At 38.8% G+C, this 18,081-nt stretch overlaps 1 protein-coding gene across 1 annotated transcript in view; it reads right to left on the bottom strand.

Annotated features, from left to right (window-relative positions):
- LOC124607011 (sialin-like) overlaps positions 1–18,081 on the bottom strand; it is a 140,638-nt gene that overhangs the window by 60,318 nt on the left and 62,239 nt on the right. Inside the window, exon 4 of the mRNA XM_047139165.1 lies at positions 16,442–16,526. Coding sequence (XP_046995121.1) covers positions 16,442–16,526 — 85 coding nt within the window. The remainder of the gene's footprint in view (positions 1–16,441; positions 16,527–18,081) is intronic.

The raw sequence follows: 18,081 nt of genomic DNA, 5'->3' as shown, positions 1-18,081 counted from the left end.
ACAAAACCAATCTTAACAGTCATAATGTGATCACCGTTTACTTTTTGGCTACACGTGCCTTTAGCACAAACATAAGCATTACTGAATACGCAAACTCGTGAAAAAGCCACGTATAATTGTCCATGCGAAAGAACAGGTTCTGATCAAATCAATCCCGCTCTTCGAAGCGTCTGACCTCGTGCTTTGTTAATGGTCAGAGCGAAGCATCCTTTTATTGGGAATTGTTTTCTTATCATTTGGAAAGGCATGGTTGGTTCAGAAGGTGTGAGGTTAATGCAGGATATGAGCACAGTTTTATCGGAGTCAATTAATTTAGCAGTGATGATGAACTCGAATAAGTGACATCTTGCACCACTAATTAGTCCCTGATCAGCGATAGGATTTCTTTCTGCTGTTAAAGCTTTAAAAACAACTGATTAGGTTCAATTTAAAGAGTTCAAGAATTCCTTGGGGTACAATTGGATGTTATTTATTTCCTTAAATTGGACAGAATCAGAACAGAGGTAAATCTTTGCCTTTCCTGGCAACGAATTGGAAATGACATATTCATTAATTGCTGTACAGTCGTCATTTTCTTGGACACAGAACGCAGTTGAATAGAATACGAAAGATTTTGCTCGTTGTTTCTTTGGCCCTGAATATGGTGGTAATAAAACTATCGTCATTGCAATAACAACGTTCAAGAATTTTGAACGCTTCATTGAAGTAATCTGTTTGATTTTCTAAGTCACCGCTACCCAATTTGCCGTGATACTTTAAATTAACTTATGAGTTTTAATGTGAGAAAATAGGAGTGATTCTTTAACTTTAGTTTCAACTATGGCAATTCTGTTGCCATGTCCAACGACGGGTAGTACTTGATGGAAATCTCCACCAAACATGAAACGCGTACGTTTCATATGTATTCATTACCAGCGATGGCGAGGCATGACAGAATCTCTGACCAGAGAGTTATTTATCGTTGCTAGTCTGCGCTTGACCGCGCGAGAGTTCAGTAGTGTTTGTGGATTCGGCAGAGGGAGTAGTCAGTTGCGAGTGGCACTCTGTCGGCAGTAGTAGTAGCGAGTGGACGGTTGTACTGAGCGGGCGTCGACATGGGTCGGCGGCGTGCTCTCCTTGCATCTCTGGTCACGATTCAGGACGAGGTATATTGTTATCGAAGGTAATGAAGCAGCATTGCGCTCAGCTAATAACATATGTTAATTGTAATTAATTTGTTCAAGAATTGTCCCAATAATAATTTTCTTTTAAAGTAACTGTTTTAAACAAAAAGATTCATTTCAAGTTAAATAATATTTCCCATGCATTCCCTCCAAGAATCAAAATTAAATATGGGCCAGCATTGCACGGAGCTGTGCCGAAAAATATGAGCAGATATAGATGCTGTTTTACTGAGGTAAGAATTTTGGTTTCTCTATTCAGGTTTAATTATTTCACAGGGCCGAAGGTCAGCGTTGCTGCCCTTGTAAGATTTATCAGGTTAAATTATTGCTGTTCACATGTTACATTCAGTTGATGCTTCATTATTTAATTAATATTATTGTGAAGTTTATGATCAATCATCATCCCGTAATTTTGTGGGGAGTTTACATTTGGGCCATTATTATTCTTAATTTTGCAAGCAGGTTACGCTTGGCTCATTTTATTATGCAATTTTGTGGGAAGAGAACATTTCACTTAACACTGACTTTCATATTCTTGCCTGGAGGTTACAATTTCACTATCATTGACTTTTATTATTTTGTGCGGGGAGGTTACACTTGGCGCCATCCGGACCAGGATCGTATTTCTTTGAGAATCTTTTGAGAAGTAGTCAGATATCTGATCGTTTTTACTTAAATATAATTAGCATTTGGCGCAACGCTTTTACTAACTTTGTCACTTTCTTCCACAGATCATCGGCAATTTGTTGCTCTTTGTTGTATTTGTGTTTGTTGCATTTTGTATTGTCTTTGTTTCATTATTGAATAATTGTGATTGGTGTAAAAATGCCGCGAAAAACTGTTAATAGTACATCGCGAGGTATAATGAGTGAAATAACCAAGTTAAACAACTTGACCGATAGTAGTTGCGACATGCAGTATTATGATGATAATCTTTCAATTACGGACAATCAGTGTGTACCGACCACTAATGTTGATTTTGATCTTAGTGATGAACGGACAAATTCAATTGTGTCGTCTCTTAATTTAACGACAATTGATGACGCGGGGCGTTCTGTTGCAATGAGCGCTGCCCAGCTTGAAACACCCGGTTTGCAGGATTTACGTGACGAACAGATAAATTTTTCTAAAGAAAATTTACAGGATACTCAAAGTAGGACGGATTTATTTGATTCCGGTGTGGTGACTAACAGTGCTCACCCGACTGGCAAACATTTCCAAGAATCACGGAATAACCAAGTGGTTACACAAAACGTGACAATTGCAGGCACGTCATCAAACAGCACAGAGAATAGAGTAGGTAATATTGGCTTGGATCAAATTGTGGGACTATTGCTACAACGATTTGATGAAAAATTCAAACAACTAGAAAACAATTCCAAACAACTGAGCGAAGATCTTAAACAACAACTTAGTGAAAAGTTAGACATCAATTCCAAACAGTCGGATGAAAGACAAGACGAAAATTTCAAACAACTTAGTTAACAGAACAAACACCTTAATGAAAAATTAGGCAACAATTCCAGACAGCTTAGTGAACAGATAAGAGCCGTTGCCGCGCAGTGTCATGATTCTAAGGAACAATTACGTGAGGAAATTGAGACTTGTGCTAGGAAAAGTAGTGAGGAAATTAGATCTGTTGCTCAAGAATTAAGGGATATGCAAACAGCTGCAACAGAATCACTTAGAGACGAAATTAGTGCAGTCGGTAAACAATGTTCTGAGAAGGCAAAACAATTACGCGACGAGTTTAAGTTAATGACAGCAGAACTTTCGCGCACAATGGATGTGAAGATAGACCCGAAATTCGACCAACAGAACACTCAAATTGACGAACGTTTTAATCTTCACCTACAAAACAGTGATACGCGTTTCCGCAAATTTATACAGGATCAGAATAAAGTAAAACGACAAGTCATGGAAACAATTACTGCACAGAAGCAGGAAGACAAACGTAAATTGTTCGCGAAAGCAAAAACATACGTAGACAACAATATTGCTACAGTGTCCGACGAAATTAATACCATCAAACAGTTGAACACAGAATTACGTGATGAAATTTCTGATCTTAAATCAAAAACAGATACACACACAGTAGATAATCAGACAGTGACAGACAGATTCGAACAATAGAACTAACACAGAATTCCGATGTCATCAAAGCTGACGTTAAAAAATTGAACGAAACCACACGTAAATTACAAAAACAGATTAATACTTCTGACACTAAAAACGATGATCAGGTAAAAATACTGACTGAAAAATATGATGAATTGTCCAGTCGTATTGATGTTATCGAAAGTAATAATGACAACAAATCAGACGATACTGCACCGATTTTGTTTAACCAAACACACCTGAATTCCAAAATTTACAGCAGACAATCAATGAGATCGATTCGTCTAATAACACATTACGTAGAAAATTGTCAAGTTTACAGCAAGAAGTAACTGAGTTAAAAATTATTTCAGTTAATCACATGTCACAGCATACGGCGAATTCCGAACATTTTTCACACTCACACAGACAGTGTAACTTAAGCAATTTACAGAGACTACACGACTTAAAATCCGAAAAGCTACGCGACTTGAAATCCGAAATGACACAGACAAATAGATTCTCACACAAACCTGAACCTGTTCACAAATTCAGAGACGAGAACGTAGGTTACGAGCAATTTTTATCCGTAAGAAAATGTTGTTGTTGTTGTGGTCTTCAGTCCTGAGACTGGTTTGATGCAGCTCTCCATGCTACTCTATCCTGTGCAAGCTTTTTCATCTCCCAGTACCTACTGCAACCTACATCCTTCTGAATCTGCTTAGTGTACTCATCTCTTGGTCTCCCTCTACGATTTTTACCCTCCACGCTGCCCTCCAATACTAAATTGGTGATCCCTTGATGCCTCAGAACATGTCCTACCAACCGATGGTCAAGTTGTGCCACAAACTTCTCTTCTCCCCAATCCTATTCAATACTTCCTCATTAGTTATGTAATCTACCCATCTAATCTTCAGCATTCTTCTGTAGCGCCACATTTCGAAAGCTTCTATTCTCTTCCCGTCCAAACTATTTATCGTCCATGTTTCACTTCCATACATGGCTACACTCCATACGAATACTTTCAGAAATGACTTCCTGACACTTAAACCTATACTGGATGTTAACAAATTTCTCTTCTTCAGAAACGCTTTCCTTGCCATTGCCAGCCTACATTTTATATCCTCTCTACTTCGACCATCATCAGTTATTTTGCTCCCCAAATAGCAAAACTCCTTTACTACTTTAAGTGCCTCATTTCCTAATCTAATTCCCTCAGCATCACCCGACTTAATTAGACTACATTCCATTATCCTTGTTTTGCTTTTGTTGATGTTCATCTTATATCCTCCTTTCAAGACACTGTCCATTCCATTCAACTGCTCTTCCAAGTCCTTTGATGTCTCTGACAGAATTACAATGTCATCGGCGAACCTCAAAGTTTTTATTTCTTCTCCATGAATTTTAATACCTACTCCAAATTTTTCTGTTGTTTCCTTTACTGCTTGCTCAATATACAGATTGAACAACATCTGGGAGAGGCTACAACCCTGTCTTACTCCCTTCCCAACCACTGCTTCCCTTTCATGTCCCTCGACTCTTATAACTGCCATCTGGTTTCTGTACAAATTGTAAATAGCCTTTCGCTCCCTGTATTTTACCCCTGCCACCTTTAGAATTTGAAAGAGAGTATTCCAGTCAACGTTGTCAAAAGCTTTCTCTAAGTCTACAAATGCTAGAAACGTAGGTTTGCCTTTCCTTAATCTTTCTTCTAAGATAAGTCGTAAGGTCAGTATTGCCTCACGTGTAAGGAACTTAATAATGACAGAGCACAGGTACACGCTTTGAACTGTATACGACAATTTATTTTTGTACTTTCAATAGCATTGCCTGTAATGAAGAAACAATTAGCATGGATACAGCAATTTGTTTCTGAATTTTTACCGCCATTGCCTGTAACACAAAAGCTGAAGTTTATTTGCAGCGCGTAATTGACCTCGGGGATTCATTACGCTTTAATGAATATGTGCCGTAGCGTGCATAGGGCCCCGAGCTGTAGTAGTGCTGTTTCATCTTTAGTTTTCTGCACTGCTGCCTTCTCTTCTACTATCCTTTATATCTATCAAAACAGCTCTTTAACTATTGCTCTATCTAGAATTAAGAAAAATGACTAATGAAAACCCGATAAGACAAATTTTACCGGAAGTGACAATTTTCATTAGGCACTCCAGAACTACCAGCGTAATTTTGATATCAGATAAAATTTTAATCATCAGTATGCACAAAATTTTAAGCAGTCGCAAACGCACTTTGGTAACAATAGACGTTTTTCACCACAACAGCATGAAAGTCAGCCGGTTAGCATACCTAACCAACAATGCAGTCTACAAGGTCAACCAAGCTTTAATGTTTCGCCGCGTGCACGTATAGTCTCAGCTCCAACAAATAGTAACGCAAAGCAACAAGGAAATAACTACGTGCAGAAAACACAGTATTTCAATCCCTATCGCAATGCACCGTATAGGAATGACTATCACGACAGACGTAAAAATAATGACCACAATTTTCAACATACGTTTAATAACAGTCGGTCTTACCAGCAGCAAAATGATCAGCAACAATATATTCTCACGAATGAACCCGACAGTAGATGTCATCCATAGCGTAATACGTCAGGAAGAAATAACAGAACAGTTCAAATAGTCGAAATGCCACAGAATCCTCCTGAAAATAATAACACTCCAGATAGAATTTGATTAATTTCAGTACAGGTTGTATATTCCAGTAACGCAAGCAATAATTTTGACACGCAGAATCTTGTTCATGAGAATGTTATTTGAAACACGCCTTGTTGAATGCACCACTTTTATCGCACCCAGATCTTACCAGAAATTTTTACATTGCCACCGACAGTTCTAACACTGCATTAGGCGTACATATTTTCCAGGAAATTGAAGAAGATGGCTCTACAGTAATTAAAAACATCGCATTTGCAAGTCCCATTTTGTCACCTGCTGAACGAAATTATTCCGTTACAGAACTGGAAACATTATGTGTTGTTTGGGCTTTTACGAGATTTAGGCATTTTCTTTATGGAAGACACACCACCGTTTACACAGACCACAGAGCGATACAATTTTTACTTTCGGCTAAATTCACACACGACAGACTAAGTAGATGGAAGCTTTATTTACAGGAATTTAATTTCACAATTGTTCACATTCCCGGCACACAAAATGTTGTAGCAGACGCACTATCTCGTTCTCTCGGCAACAATCAGCAAGACATTGCAACCAACTTCTGCAAAGCAAATTTCAGCGTCATGTACATTCAACAAGTTGCATTTGAAAATTTTATTTCGTCGTCATTACAAGACAACAATTGGTTATTATGCATTCCTGATGAACTTGTTAACAAATTAATCTGGATACTCATTTAAGTTATGCACATTACGGAGGTAGAAAATGTTTTCTTATACTGAGACAGAACTGTTATTTTGTCAACATGGAGAAACGTATACGACGAGTTTTAGCGTCATGTAAAATCTGCCAGAAAGCTAAGTCAGACACGACTTCACATATTCCTCCATTATATCCCATTGTACCTGTTAAATTAAGACACATGGCCGCTGTAGACATTTTTGGTCCGATTCCCAGAACTAATAGAGGTTTTTGCTACATCTTTGTCGCTGTTGAACTCACTTCAAAATTTGTTACCTTCACTCCGTTACGCAAAGCTACTGCTAAAACTGTTTCGAAAGCATTTGTAAAACATTTTCTATTTCATGTAGGGCATGTGATGAAAGTAATTTCCGACAATGGATCACAATTTCGATCTGCTATATGGACACGTATGTTACGAGCTAGAAACATTTCTCCGATCTATATATCCAGGTACCATGCTTCTTCGAATCCTTGTGAGCGATTAATGAAAGAAATTGGTAAACTGTGTAGAATATACTGCCACAAAAGACATATTGACTGGGACACACACATACACTCATTCCAAGATGTAATTAATTCCATACCAAATGAATCCACTATGCTATCTCCGTCTGTAATACTGAAAAATGCTGAACCACCTAACAAAATTAAAGAATTAGTAACATTTCCTACATCTCGTCGACTACGACACCATGAAATAATTGACATTGCGCTGAACAACATCAAACGTGCCGCAGAGCGCCGGAGAAGGCAGCAAAAACAGGTTTGTACACGCCGTGACTTCCACATTGGACAAAAAATATTAGTACGTACACACTATTTATCCAACAAAGGAAAGAGTAGATGCAGTAAATTTGAGCTTCTATACGCAGGTCCATATCGAATTCGCAGCATTCCTCACCCTTTGAGAACCAGAAAATCGAAAGGAAACCACCACTGGTCAAACGTCAAACCTTTTATTGAATGAAGATACTTTATGATTTAACATGCTATAATGCCATTTGCTAATTTTATGATCACTTATGCAATTATATGTATGTGACTACTTACTGATGATTATCGTATTTTTTCTTGGCAAGTGCCCGGCAAGGTAAGGTTAGCAGGTCGCTTTTCTTGTCGTTACACATCAGACAGTGCACATTTTGCAGATAAAATTACGTATGTTACGAATAATTATGCAATTCTATCTAGTGATATATTAATTTTATCAAATTTTTTCTCTATTAAAGTCTTTAATTCTCGCCTCTATTAACTACACAACATACAAGCTGAACACAAAGAAGGTCACATTTCTTGTCATCATTTTTTTATGTATGTATGATTGTTTTCATGTTTTGTTTGTATGCACTGTGAAATAGTTAAGATATAACACACACCAGTTGACTTTGACATTTTTGCCCTATGATATCTCAACATCGTGACTGTTTTACATTTTTTTTGCTGCTGCTTTGTGATATTCTGTGTACATTTTTGCATCTGAACACTGTCTATGTTTTTGGACATATTACGTTTTTTGTCATGTTATGCTGTATGCTTAATTATGTTACCATAAACCAGTCATTATTTAGTGAGTATGTGATGTAAATGCAAGACATTAATCTTTGTTCATCAATTTCAGAGAGAAATGATGCGTGAAAGAAATAAATTAAACAAAATGGGAATTTCACCTTCGGAATGTCCGAAAGAAGATGCAAACCCTATGAGGAAGAGTAAATGGATCAGGATTAACAAGCATTAACAAGAATATACTATACACATCGTAGAATAACAGTCTTAACTAATTTTTTCTTTCAGAATACAAGGCGATTGATGCAGGCTGTCAGACAGAACTACACATGTTAGTTTTAGTGATGAAATATGCTAGAGATAAGGAATAGTTGTATAATGAGTAATGAAGTGATTTTTTTTGTAGATGATAATGAATGCTGATGAATAATGATGAAGAATATGCTACTATGGATAATGAAGTTTTTCTTTACAGGTGATGATAATAATGGAGTTATGATAATATAGATAATGAAGTGATGGATAATGAAGTTTTTTTCTTTACAGATGAGGATATTGTTGAAGTTATCTATTTATGCTATGTAATTATTTAAGTATTTGTTGCAGTTCGTTTTGACAGTAGGTATTATATTGCATAGTATGATGACTGAAGGTTTTGGAAGGGACAGCTATGGAACACAATTTTATACACATTTCATTACCTGTTAATTCCAAGTTCACCACTTTTCAGCATAAAATGCGTTTCTTCTTTCAGTTTAATAATCCATTTTTGTATATTTTGCAGGAGAAATTATTTATGAAATTAATGTGCTATAAGCAGTTGTTCATTAAGTCTATGTCATTTATGAAGGTGATTACATATACTCTAGTTGTTTCATAATCTTGCTACAGCTGACTCATGACAAAGGACGTTACACATTTTCATTTACAGCAACAATCCAAAAGCAATTTTTTTTCTTTCCCCTGTAATTACCCAACGCAATGCATTGCTAACACAAAAAAAAGGAAAGTATTACCGGTCCCAAATAATGCTACCAATTTAAAAGAGTATGAGTAATACAAAATGATGTTTTCCAACCACAGACTTTGACTAATAGTTACAGTATAATAATAATGCTTTGTAACTGGGAAATGAATGCTACTGATTACTGTATTGAGATGACCAATGATTAATTATGAACATTATTCTGTAATACTATGTTATTGACTACCTCCTGTTTTCAGTAATGACTTCTGATGATTTGTAATTAGGAATAGAGTGCCAATGTTCTCTGTAAAACGCTAATTTATGAACATTGTTCTGTAATACTACATACATGGTACAGAAATGTTCAATAACTGGGCAATGAGTGCCGCAAACTACTGATGTAATTCTCAGTGAAGACTAGTATGTGACTTAATGTCCTTCACCTTCTGGCGTAACTACCCTGAATTACTGCAATATCCGTTTGTCCTGTATATCCTCTTGATCATGGAGCAGTATATTTGGTTTTTGCACTAATTCTACGTTGGTGTACCTTACAAGGACGTAGTGTTGACACGACATGCTGTCCACCACCTTGAGCGATGGAGATGTTATAATGGTCCCACTGTTTGGTGAACCTAATGCACTGCCAAAATGACAACATGGAATATTACTACGACATTTCAGTGTCTTGGGTACGCTGATAAATACTTCTGGGAAAAGAACTTCAGATTGTTTCACTTGGTGTTGTGCTACAGTAGAAAGTGAAACACGTATGTAACGTAGCAGCGATGGTGAGGCATGTTAAAATCTTTGACCAGAGAGCCTATTATCGTGGTTAGTATGCGCTTGACCGCGCGAGTGTTGCGTGCAGTTCGCTAGTAGCCGTCATGTAGAGCAGTACGCGAGTTGCAGTAGCTCTGTTCAGTTGCATCCAGCAGTACGCGAGTAGTCGTCATGCAGAGCAGTCGGTCAGTAGTAGCAGCCCAGTGCGGTTGTGTGATGTAGTCTGTCGGCAACACTGGTCAAGATGCTGAATGAGGTATACTGTTACTTAAGATAATCATCAGATAATGTAAAGTTTATTTATTGTAATTAATTTTCAACAAGTGCCCCCAATAATAATATTGATTTCAAAAGCAATTTTACATAAACATTTTATTTAATTGAAGTAACTATTTCGTTCCACTTCCCTTAAAGAAAAGTTTCAGTTTTCAGTTAAATAATAATAAAAAAAAATATTATTATTTGCAATGCAGTTCCTCCAAGCCATGCGCAAGAATAAGAGCAGAAATTTGACTAGCAGTTACAATGAGGTAAGAATTTAATTCTGATTTTTGCACAGGGCCAAAGACCGATATTTCGGTTTAATTGAATTATCATTATCACTGAGATTTTTTATCACTGAATTGACTTTCATTTTTTTTGTGAGGAAGTTATACTTGGGTCAGATTGCTAATTTTTCACATTTTTGTTGCCTTTGTCAGTACATTTCATTGCAGGGAGGTTATTCTTGGGTCCCACTTATTATTATATTTTTTATTTAAATATTTCTGAGGGGACGATATTGCTTCTTGGCTCCATTTCTATATAATATTGTCATTTAAAATTTTTGTGGGGAGGTTACACTTAGCGCAATGTCCATTAGCATTCTTAAATAATATTGTCATTTAAAATTTCGGTGGGGATGTTACAAAAGATATGGACTTTCAGTGCAGCTGCGTGCAACCTAAAGTGCTACAACCATGATGCAATCGTTCCCTTTCCTACCCTATTCGTGTAACATAGTGAAAATCATGTTTTGCTAATATGATTTGTATTCATGACCAATACATTTTTTTGCTTTGCTGATATGTTCTGAACTACAGTGTGTGTGCACTTCTCCCATTTGTTAATATGTTTTGTACTGAACTTCAGTGCCTGTGCACTTTTATCATTTCTCAATATGATTTGTACTCGTTGCCTATACATTTGTGATTTCCTGATATGTTCACTACTTCAGTGCGTGTGCACCTTTGTCATTTTTCTAACATGATTTCTACTCATTGTATGTACATTTTTTTGATTTGCTGATATGTTCTGAACTAGAGTACATGTGCACTTAGGTCATTTGTCAAGAGATTTGTACTCATTATGTCTATTTGTTGTGAAAACTTTGAAGAATTTTTCAGTGCATGTGCACTTATGTCATTTGTTAATATGTTTTGTACTTACGTATGATTTGTACTCGGTGCATGTGCACCATATTTACTTCATGTTCTACATCTGTATATTCTCTGTTTGTAAAGTTAGTTAGTTAAGAAAAAATTTGTTGCTCATGGCAAGTCCAAATGACTCACCATCGCTGCCAAATTTTTGCCCCCCCAGTGGAGGGTTATGAAACGCGTACGTTTCATATGTATTCATTACCAGCGATGGCGAGGCATGACAGAATCTCTGACCAGAGAGTTATTTATCGTTGCTAGTCTGCGCTTGACCGCGCGAGAGTTCAGTAGTGTTTGTGGATTCGGCAGAGGGAGTAGTCAGTTGCGAGTGGCATTCTGTCGGCAGTAGTTGTAGCGAGTGGACGGTTGTACTGAGCGGGCGTCGACATGGGTCGGCGGCGTGCTCTCCTTGCATCTCTGGTCACGATTCAGGACGAGGTATATTGTTATCGAAGGTAATGAAGCAGCATTGCGCTCAGCTAATAACTTATGTTAATTGTAATTAATTTGTTCAAGAATTGCCCCAATAATAATTTTCTTTTAAAGTAACTGTTTTAAACAAAAAGATTCATTTCAAGTTAAATAATATTTCCCATGCATTCCCTCCAAGAATCAAAATTAAATATGGGCCAGCATTGCACGGAGCTGTGCCGAAAAATAAGAGCAGATATAGATGCAGTTTTACTGAGGTAAGAATTTTGGTTTCTCTATTCAGGTTTAATTATTTCACAGGGCCGAAGGTCAGCGTTGCTGCCCTTGTAAGATTTATCAGGTTAAATTATTGCTGTTCACATGTTACATTCAGTTGATGCTTCATTATTTAATTAATATTATTGTGAAGTTTATGATCAATCATCATCCCGTAATTTTGTGGGGAGTTTACATTTGGGCCATTATTATTCTTAATTTTGCTAGCAGGTTACGCTTGGCTCATTTTATTATGTAGTTTTGTGGGAAGAGAACATTTCACTTAACATTGAGTTTCATATTCTTGCGTGGAGGTTACAATTTCACTATTATTGACTTTTATTATTTTGTGCGGGGAGGTTACAAACATAATTATTTTACCTCCATAACGGAGATTATTATTCATGATATTCCTTAAACGTTAATCGAAAACGCTAAGGGCGTCTTTGGAATCACTGAAATCTCGTCCCAAATGATGAGATCAGTTGCAGAGAAGTTATGCATCCCTGGTGTCAGCGCAAATCGGTGAGACGGATGTGCTCACGTTGGGTACAGGTAGTTCGAAAATCGTATGTGAGTACCTCCTCCTGTTAGGATACTGGCATCAAATGCCTGTCCAACAAACTGTTACAGCAAATTCGCTTTCGTCTCGTAAAATGTGACACTAACGTAAGTTTTGTAGACAAATGTTTTACCGCTGCAAACTCCGTAAAGTAATGATGAATTATAAGTTAAATAAACTAAGTTATAAAAGTAGACTGTGCTTACCTATGACAGTGAATATTGATGTAATTTAGTTTATTCACGCAGCAGACGGCGCTTGCTTAAAGAAAGTAAACAAGTCCAACCGCTTTTGTGCATAATAGAAAAATTAGGGACCTCGTTCCTCGAACGATACCACACTAATATTGCCACAGCAGTCAGTGAACAACACGACGGCAAATCATCCAGTCACCTATGTCCAAGTTCCATCTGATCCCAATCTTACAAGGCGCTCCATCGTAGCTCATCCAACAAATGATGGCTCAGTGTCACTGGGCCAAGTTACGTCGCAGTACTGAGCTAACAGCCACTTTTCTGCCATACTTTGGTCTGCTAGTATACATATAGATAGTGTAACAATGTTAGAGGGGATGTACAAGGTGTCTTGAGGAACAATCTGAGGGTAGAGACCCATTTCTGGTAACATCCAACGAAGATACAGAGCGTCGAAGTAAAAGCAGTCAAACGCCCCACCCTGAGCTACCCCTTCAGCAGCTACTGCCGTCACTGCGCTTAGCGCACGATATAGTATTGTTGTGACAGGCGTGGACCGTGGACGCCTCAGATGGCACCAAACGCCCTCAGTACTGTCATCTCCGCTGCGACGAGTCCGTAAGCGTCAACACTCACGTTTGTTGCCAAAGGGTTGGCCTAACGGAAGGCTTTCTGGTCAAATGTTTGAGCAGAACAAAAACTAGAGTCCCTAGAAATTACACGATGGATTTTTGCACGAATTTTCATGGGCGGACGAAAAGTGGGAAATGGACAAATGGGCTTTCAAGTTGGCCAGTGTGAGGTCAAGTTTGGCAAAAAACAAAAAATATTTAATTGCTTGGAAGTAATCATGGACCCGCTCGGATAGTCGTGCGTTTTGAAGTGCTGATTCCCGGACGGGATCCCGACTCGGGATCGAATCCGCCTGGCGGGTTAACGAAGAGGGTGTGTGTGTCGGCCAGCCTGGATGAAGCTTTTAGGCTGTTTCTCACATTCCACTAGGTGAATACCGGGCTGGTAACCAGGTCCCGCATCAATTACAGGTTTCGCAAACATTTAGAAACTTTCACCCACTTTTACAAGAATAATATTGCACGTAGACAACTGGGATACACATATTCCGTCATGGTGAGAGGTACGGGGGGGGGGGGGGGGGCACACATTTGGCCACCCCTTAAACTAACTATGCCCCGAATCCGTTTGACAACAGTGCCGACCATGCACCGATGCGGAACAAAGGCACAGGGAAAAGCAGACGAAGAAGAAGTAGAAGGTAATCAGAGTGATTAAGAAAAACTTTGTGATTTGAAGTATTTTTGAAATATTTCACGGACAGCTGCTGCTAGTGGTCAAGTGTCAAAAAGTGTCACATTGCAGCATAAAATGAAACTTGTCTTCTTTCTCTTGATCTCCATACTCTTAAGTAATAATAACCCCCGACTGGTACATGATTCATGCTTTCTGAACGGAACTGAGGTCAGATATTTTTTTAAATGATTTGTCTAAAAGTAAGACATAAAAGACATAGAGAAACATTCGACGAGCCTTTGGATGATGCTTGTAATCATCTACATCATTTTTGCTTACGATTGAGAATTTAAAGTTCAGTGCTTGACTTTAAATATTAGAACTTTAAAGATTACTAGGGCACATTTGGCTGATGCAGTTTCACTCAGTGGTCTCCTCGCGTTACTAACGCGTGAGCATCTTAGCTCCTGTACATGATTTCGAACATCATTCAAATCTACTGCATTTCTTACATTTAGGCAAACCGTTTCACAAAAATTTGACCGTTTTTGTTTCTTCAAACTTTTCTTTTCATATCACAGTGACTTCGCCGCTATGTAGTGTCGATCGATGGCGTTTCTGGACATGGGTTCCTACCTTCAATTCATTCCTTAAGACACTGACTACAGTCCGTCGAAGTTTGTCAATATATTTCTATATCACCCTGCACATCTATGCGGATTGTAGAGACGCACGATATAAAGGGTGGTCAGAAATAGTGTGAAAAGGTTGTAAGGGTTTTGCAGAGAAGGCTGTGTTGAGAAATAGTTTTGCAGAGAAGGCTGTGTTGAGAAATAATTGTTCAGAAAAAAAATTTTATGCGTTGCGTTGTTTTCAAGTTAATTAGCATTGAAGTTTAATCAATCAGGCCGTTGCGAGCACCAGTTTAAGTTCAAATCAAATGGCTCTGAGCACTATGGGACTTAACATCTTAGGTCATCAGTCGCCTAGAACTTAAAACTACTTAAACCTAACTAACCTAAGGACATCACACACATCCATGCCCGAGGCAGGATTCGAACCTGCGACCGTAGCAGTCCCACGGCAAGGTGAGTGTAATAATATATTTAGTGCTCTGAGAAATTTTATTTTTTCAAGCAAACAAAATTATCGCTATGAAGCCTGTGCTATCTGCATTATTGTTACGAGATAAAAACCAGCGATACAGTGGTGATATCAGTGTATGAAGTTTAACATTTCACAGAGTCATAGGACTTTTATTCGACAGTTCATTTTAAAAGAACATGTAGGGGAGACTGGGGCAAGTTGACCATAGGGGTAAGATCACTATTCACCTAGTCCATACTTCCAGATAGCACCACCACACGGGTCGTACTAACACTTCACAAGGGCGAGGCACTAAGAACTCGCACAATGAAAGCGCTATCGCCAGTTCACTGTGCGTAAGATAACTGCCGTGCTCATTCCTTGACGTATTATGATTCTTAAGACATTCAGCATAAGCTCTTGTGGATCTGGTAAGATATTTAGTTATTATTTATTAAAGGAGGCGAAACAGACAATAAGCGTTACATATTCCATATTTATTTATGTCTTATCCTTGTTAATCCTATACCAAAGATCACACACTTTTTAAGACAGTCGACTGGGGCTAGTCGACTCGGGCAGTTTGACGACTTAGCCACCTACTGAGCACTACTTATTTCAGAGCAGCTACAATCGGTAATGCAATTAATGGATTCAAAGAAATGAGAGATAGAACCTTATGATCCTCTTGTGTTTAATGAGCATTATTTTGCTGCGGCGAAAATCACCGATCGTGGCTTTTTTTACAGACCAAACCGAAACTGAAGTGCTCCAGCTCAGGCCACAGAACCTACAGGCTAACACACAGAAACTCCTAACTACTCTCCTACTGAACACAAAGCAGATAATAATCAGGAACCGGATCAGCAATTGCTGCTCCCATTAAGACACGACGTTTCCGAAGTTTTCCCATTTTAAATGGTTCCATAAAGAAAGGTCATTTGTGAACAAACGGAAAAGTCAGAGAACGCAAAGTACCTCACTCACATGTAACAACGTTTAATTCATTAATTTTCTATCTCATACATCACAAAGTATAAAAACATGTTCAAAGTTTATCACTATTGTCAGCGCGCCCCCTGGTCAAAGTAATTTTTGCCCTTTCATTAGCTCTGAAAATTGGCAAAATAATTGTCATGGTATTAAGGCAAATATTTATACAACCGGATGCAACACAATAAGAAATCAGTTTCTTAATACATTTAAAGAAAGCCAAACTATATCCATAAATAAATTTATTAAAAATGAAAACAGTTAACATCGCCAATTTGCCCCGTCTCCCCCATGTATAAAGAAAATTTCAGTGCCAGAAAAGTACAAGAAGGAATATAAAAATTCTGAACTTACCGATGTAAATAATGGCAAACTTGCTTCTTTCGTGATCGGGTGCCCATCTACAGATTAATGTCTGTACGGCTGGTATTATACCACCCTAAAAGAAGGGAAAGCGATATTTAGTAACTTTTGTCATCGGCGATCAGAATTACATAATGTAAATTGAATAGTATATGATCTATGAACTAGCAGTTCCAACTTGAAACTGTGTAAAGGCATGTTGCTCATATTGTTTTCTTCAGGTATGGCTCTTCTCAGTCTTAATACAATATTCTGTTGGACACCACCTGTTATGATGCTGTAACAAAGAACTAAGCGTTCCTGCCGGTTATTCATCATCGACCTCTCCAATGATGCTATATGACTGTCATTCGGTACATCATACACTATGTGATTAAAGGGATCCGGGCATCGGGCTGAAAATGACTACAAGTTCTTGGCGCCCTCATTGGTAATGCTGGAGTTCAATATGGCGTTAGCACACCCTTAGCCTTGATGACAGCATCCACTCTCGCAGGTATACATTCAATCATTCTTCACGGAGTGCTGCGCTGGGGAGAGGTATCAATGTCGGTAGGTGAAGCCTGGAAAGAAGTCGGCGTTCAAAAACCTCCCAAAGGTGTAGAGCACTTGCCCGCGAAAGGCAAAGGTCCCGAGTTCGAGTCTCGGTCAGGCACACAGTTTTAATCTGCCAGGAAGTTTCATATCAGCGCACACTCCGCTGTAGAGTGAAAATCTCATTCTGGAAATATCCCCCAGGCTGTGGCAAAGCCATGTCTGTGCAATATCCTTTCTTTCAGGAGTGCTAGTTCTGCAGGTTCGCAGGAGCGCTTCTGTAAAGTTTGGAAGGTAGGAGACGAGGTACTGGCAGAAGTAAAGCTATGAGGACGGAGCGTGAGTGGTGCTTGGGTAGCTCAGCTGGTAGAGCACTTGCCATGTCTCCGCAATATCCTTTCTTTCAGGAGTGCTAGTTCTGCAGGTTCGCAGGAGAGCTTCTGTAATGTTTGGAAGGTAGGAAACGAGGTACTTTCAGAAGTAAAGCTATGAGGACGGAGCGTGAGTGGTGCTTGGGTAACTCAGTTGGTAGAGCACTTGCCCGCGAAAGGCAAAGGTCCCGAGCTCGAGTCTCGGTTCGGCACACAGTTTTAATCTGCCAGAAAGTTTCATATCAGCGCACACTCCGCTGCAGAGTAAAAATCTCATTCTGGAAACATCCCAAAGGTGTTCTATAGGATTCAGGTCAGGACTCTGTGCAGGCCAGTCCGTTACAGGGATGTTATTGTCGTGTAATCACTGCGTCACAGGCCGTGCATTGTGAACAGGTGTTCTAACGTGTTGAATGATTCAATCGCCATCCCCGAATGGCTCATCAACAATCAGAAGCAAGATGGTGCTTAAAACGTCATTGTAAGTCTGTGCAGTGATAGTGCCACGCAAAACAACAAGGGGTGGCAGCCCTTTCCATGAAAAACACAACCACACCATAACATCACCGCCTCCGAATTTTACTGTTGGCACTACACACGCTGGCAGATGACGTCCACCGGGCATTCATCATACCACACCCTGCCATCGGATCGTCACATTGTGTACCGTGATTCTTCACTCCACACAAAGTTTTCCCACTGTTCAATAGTCCAATGTTTGCGCTC

The sequence above is a fragment of the Schistocerca americana genome, chromosome 3, assembly GCF_021461395.2.
Source record: "Schistocerca americana isolate TAMUIC-IGC-003095 chromosome 3, iqSchAmer2.1, whole genome shotgun sequence".
Classification (NCBI taxonomy): Eukaryota; Metazoa; Arthropoda; class Insecta; order Orthoptera; family Acrididae; genus Schistocerca; species Schistocerca americana.
This window is presented reverse-complemented; position numbering and strand designations above follow the sequence as displayed.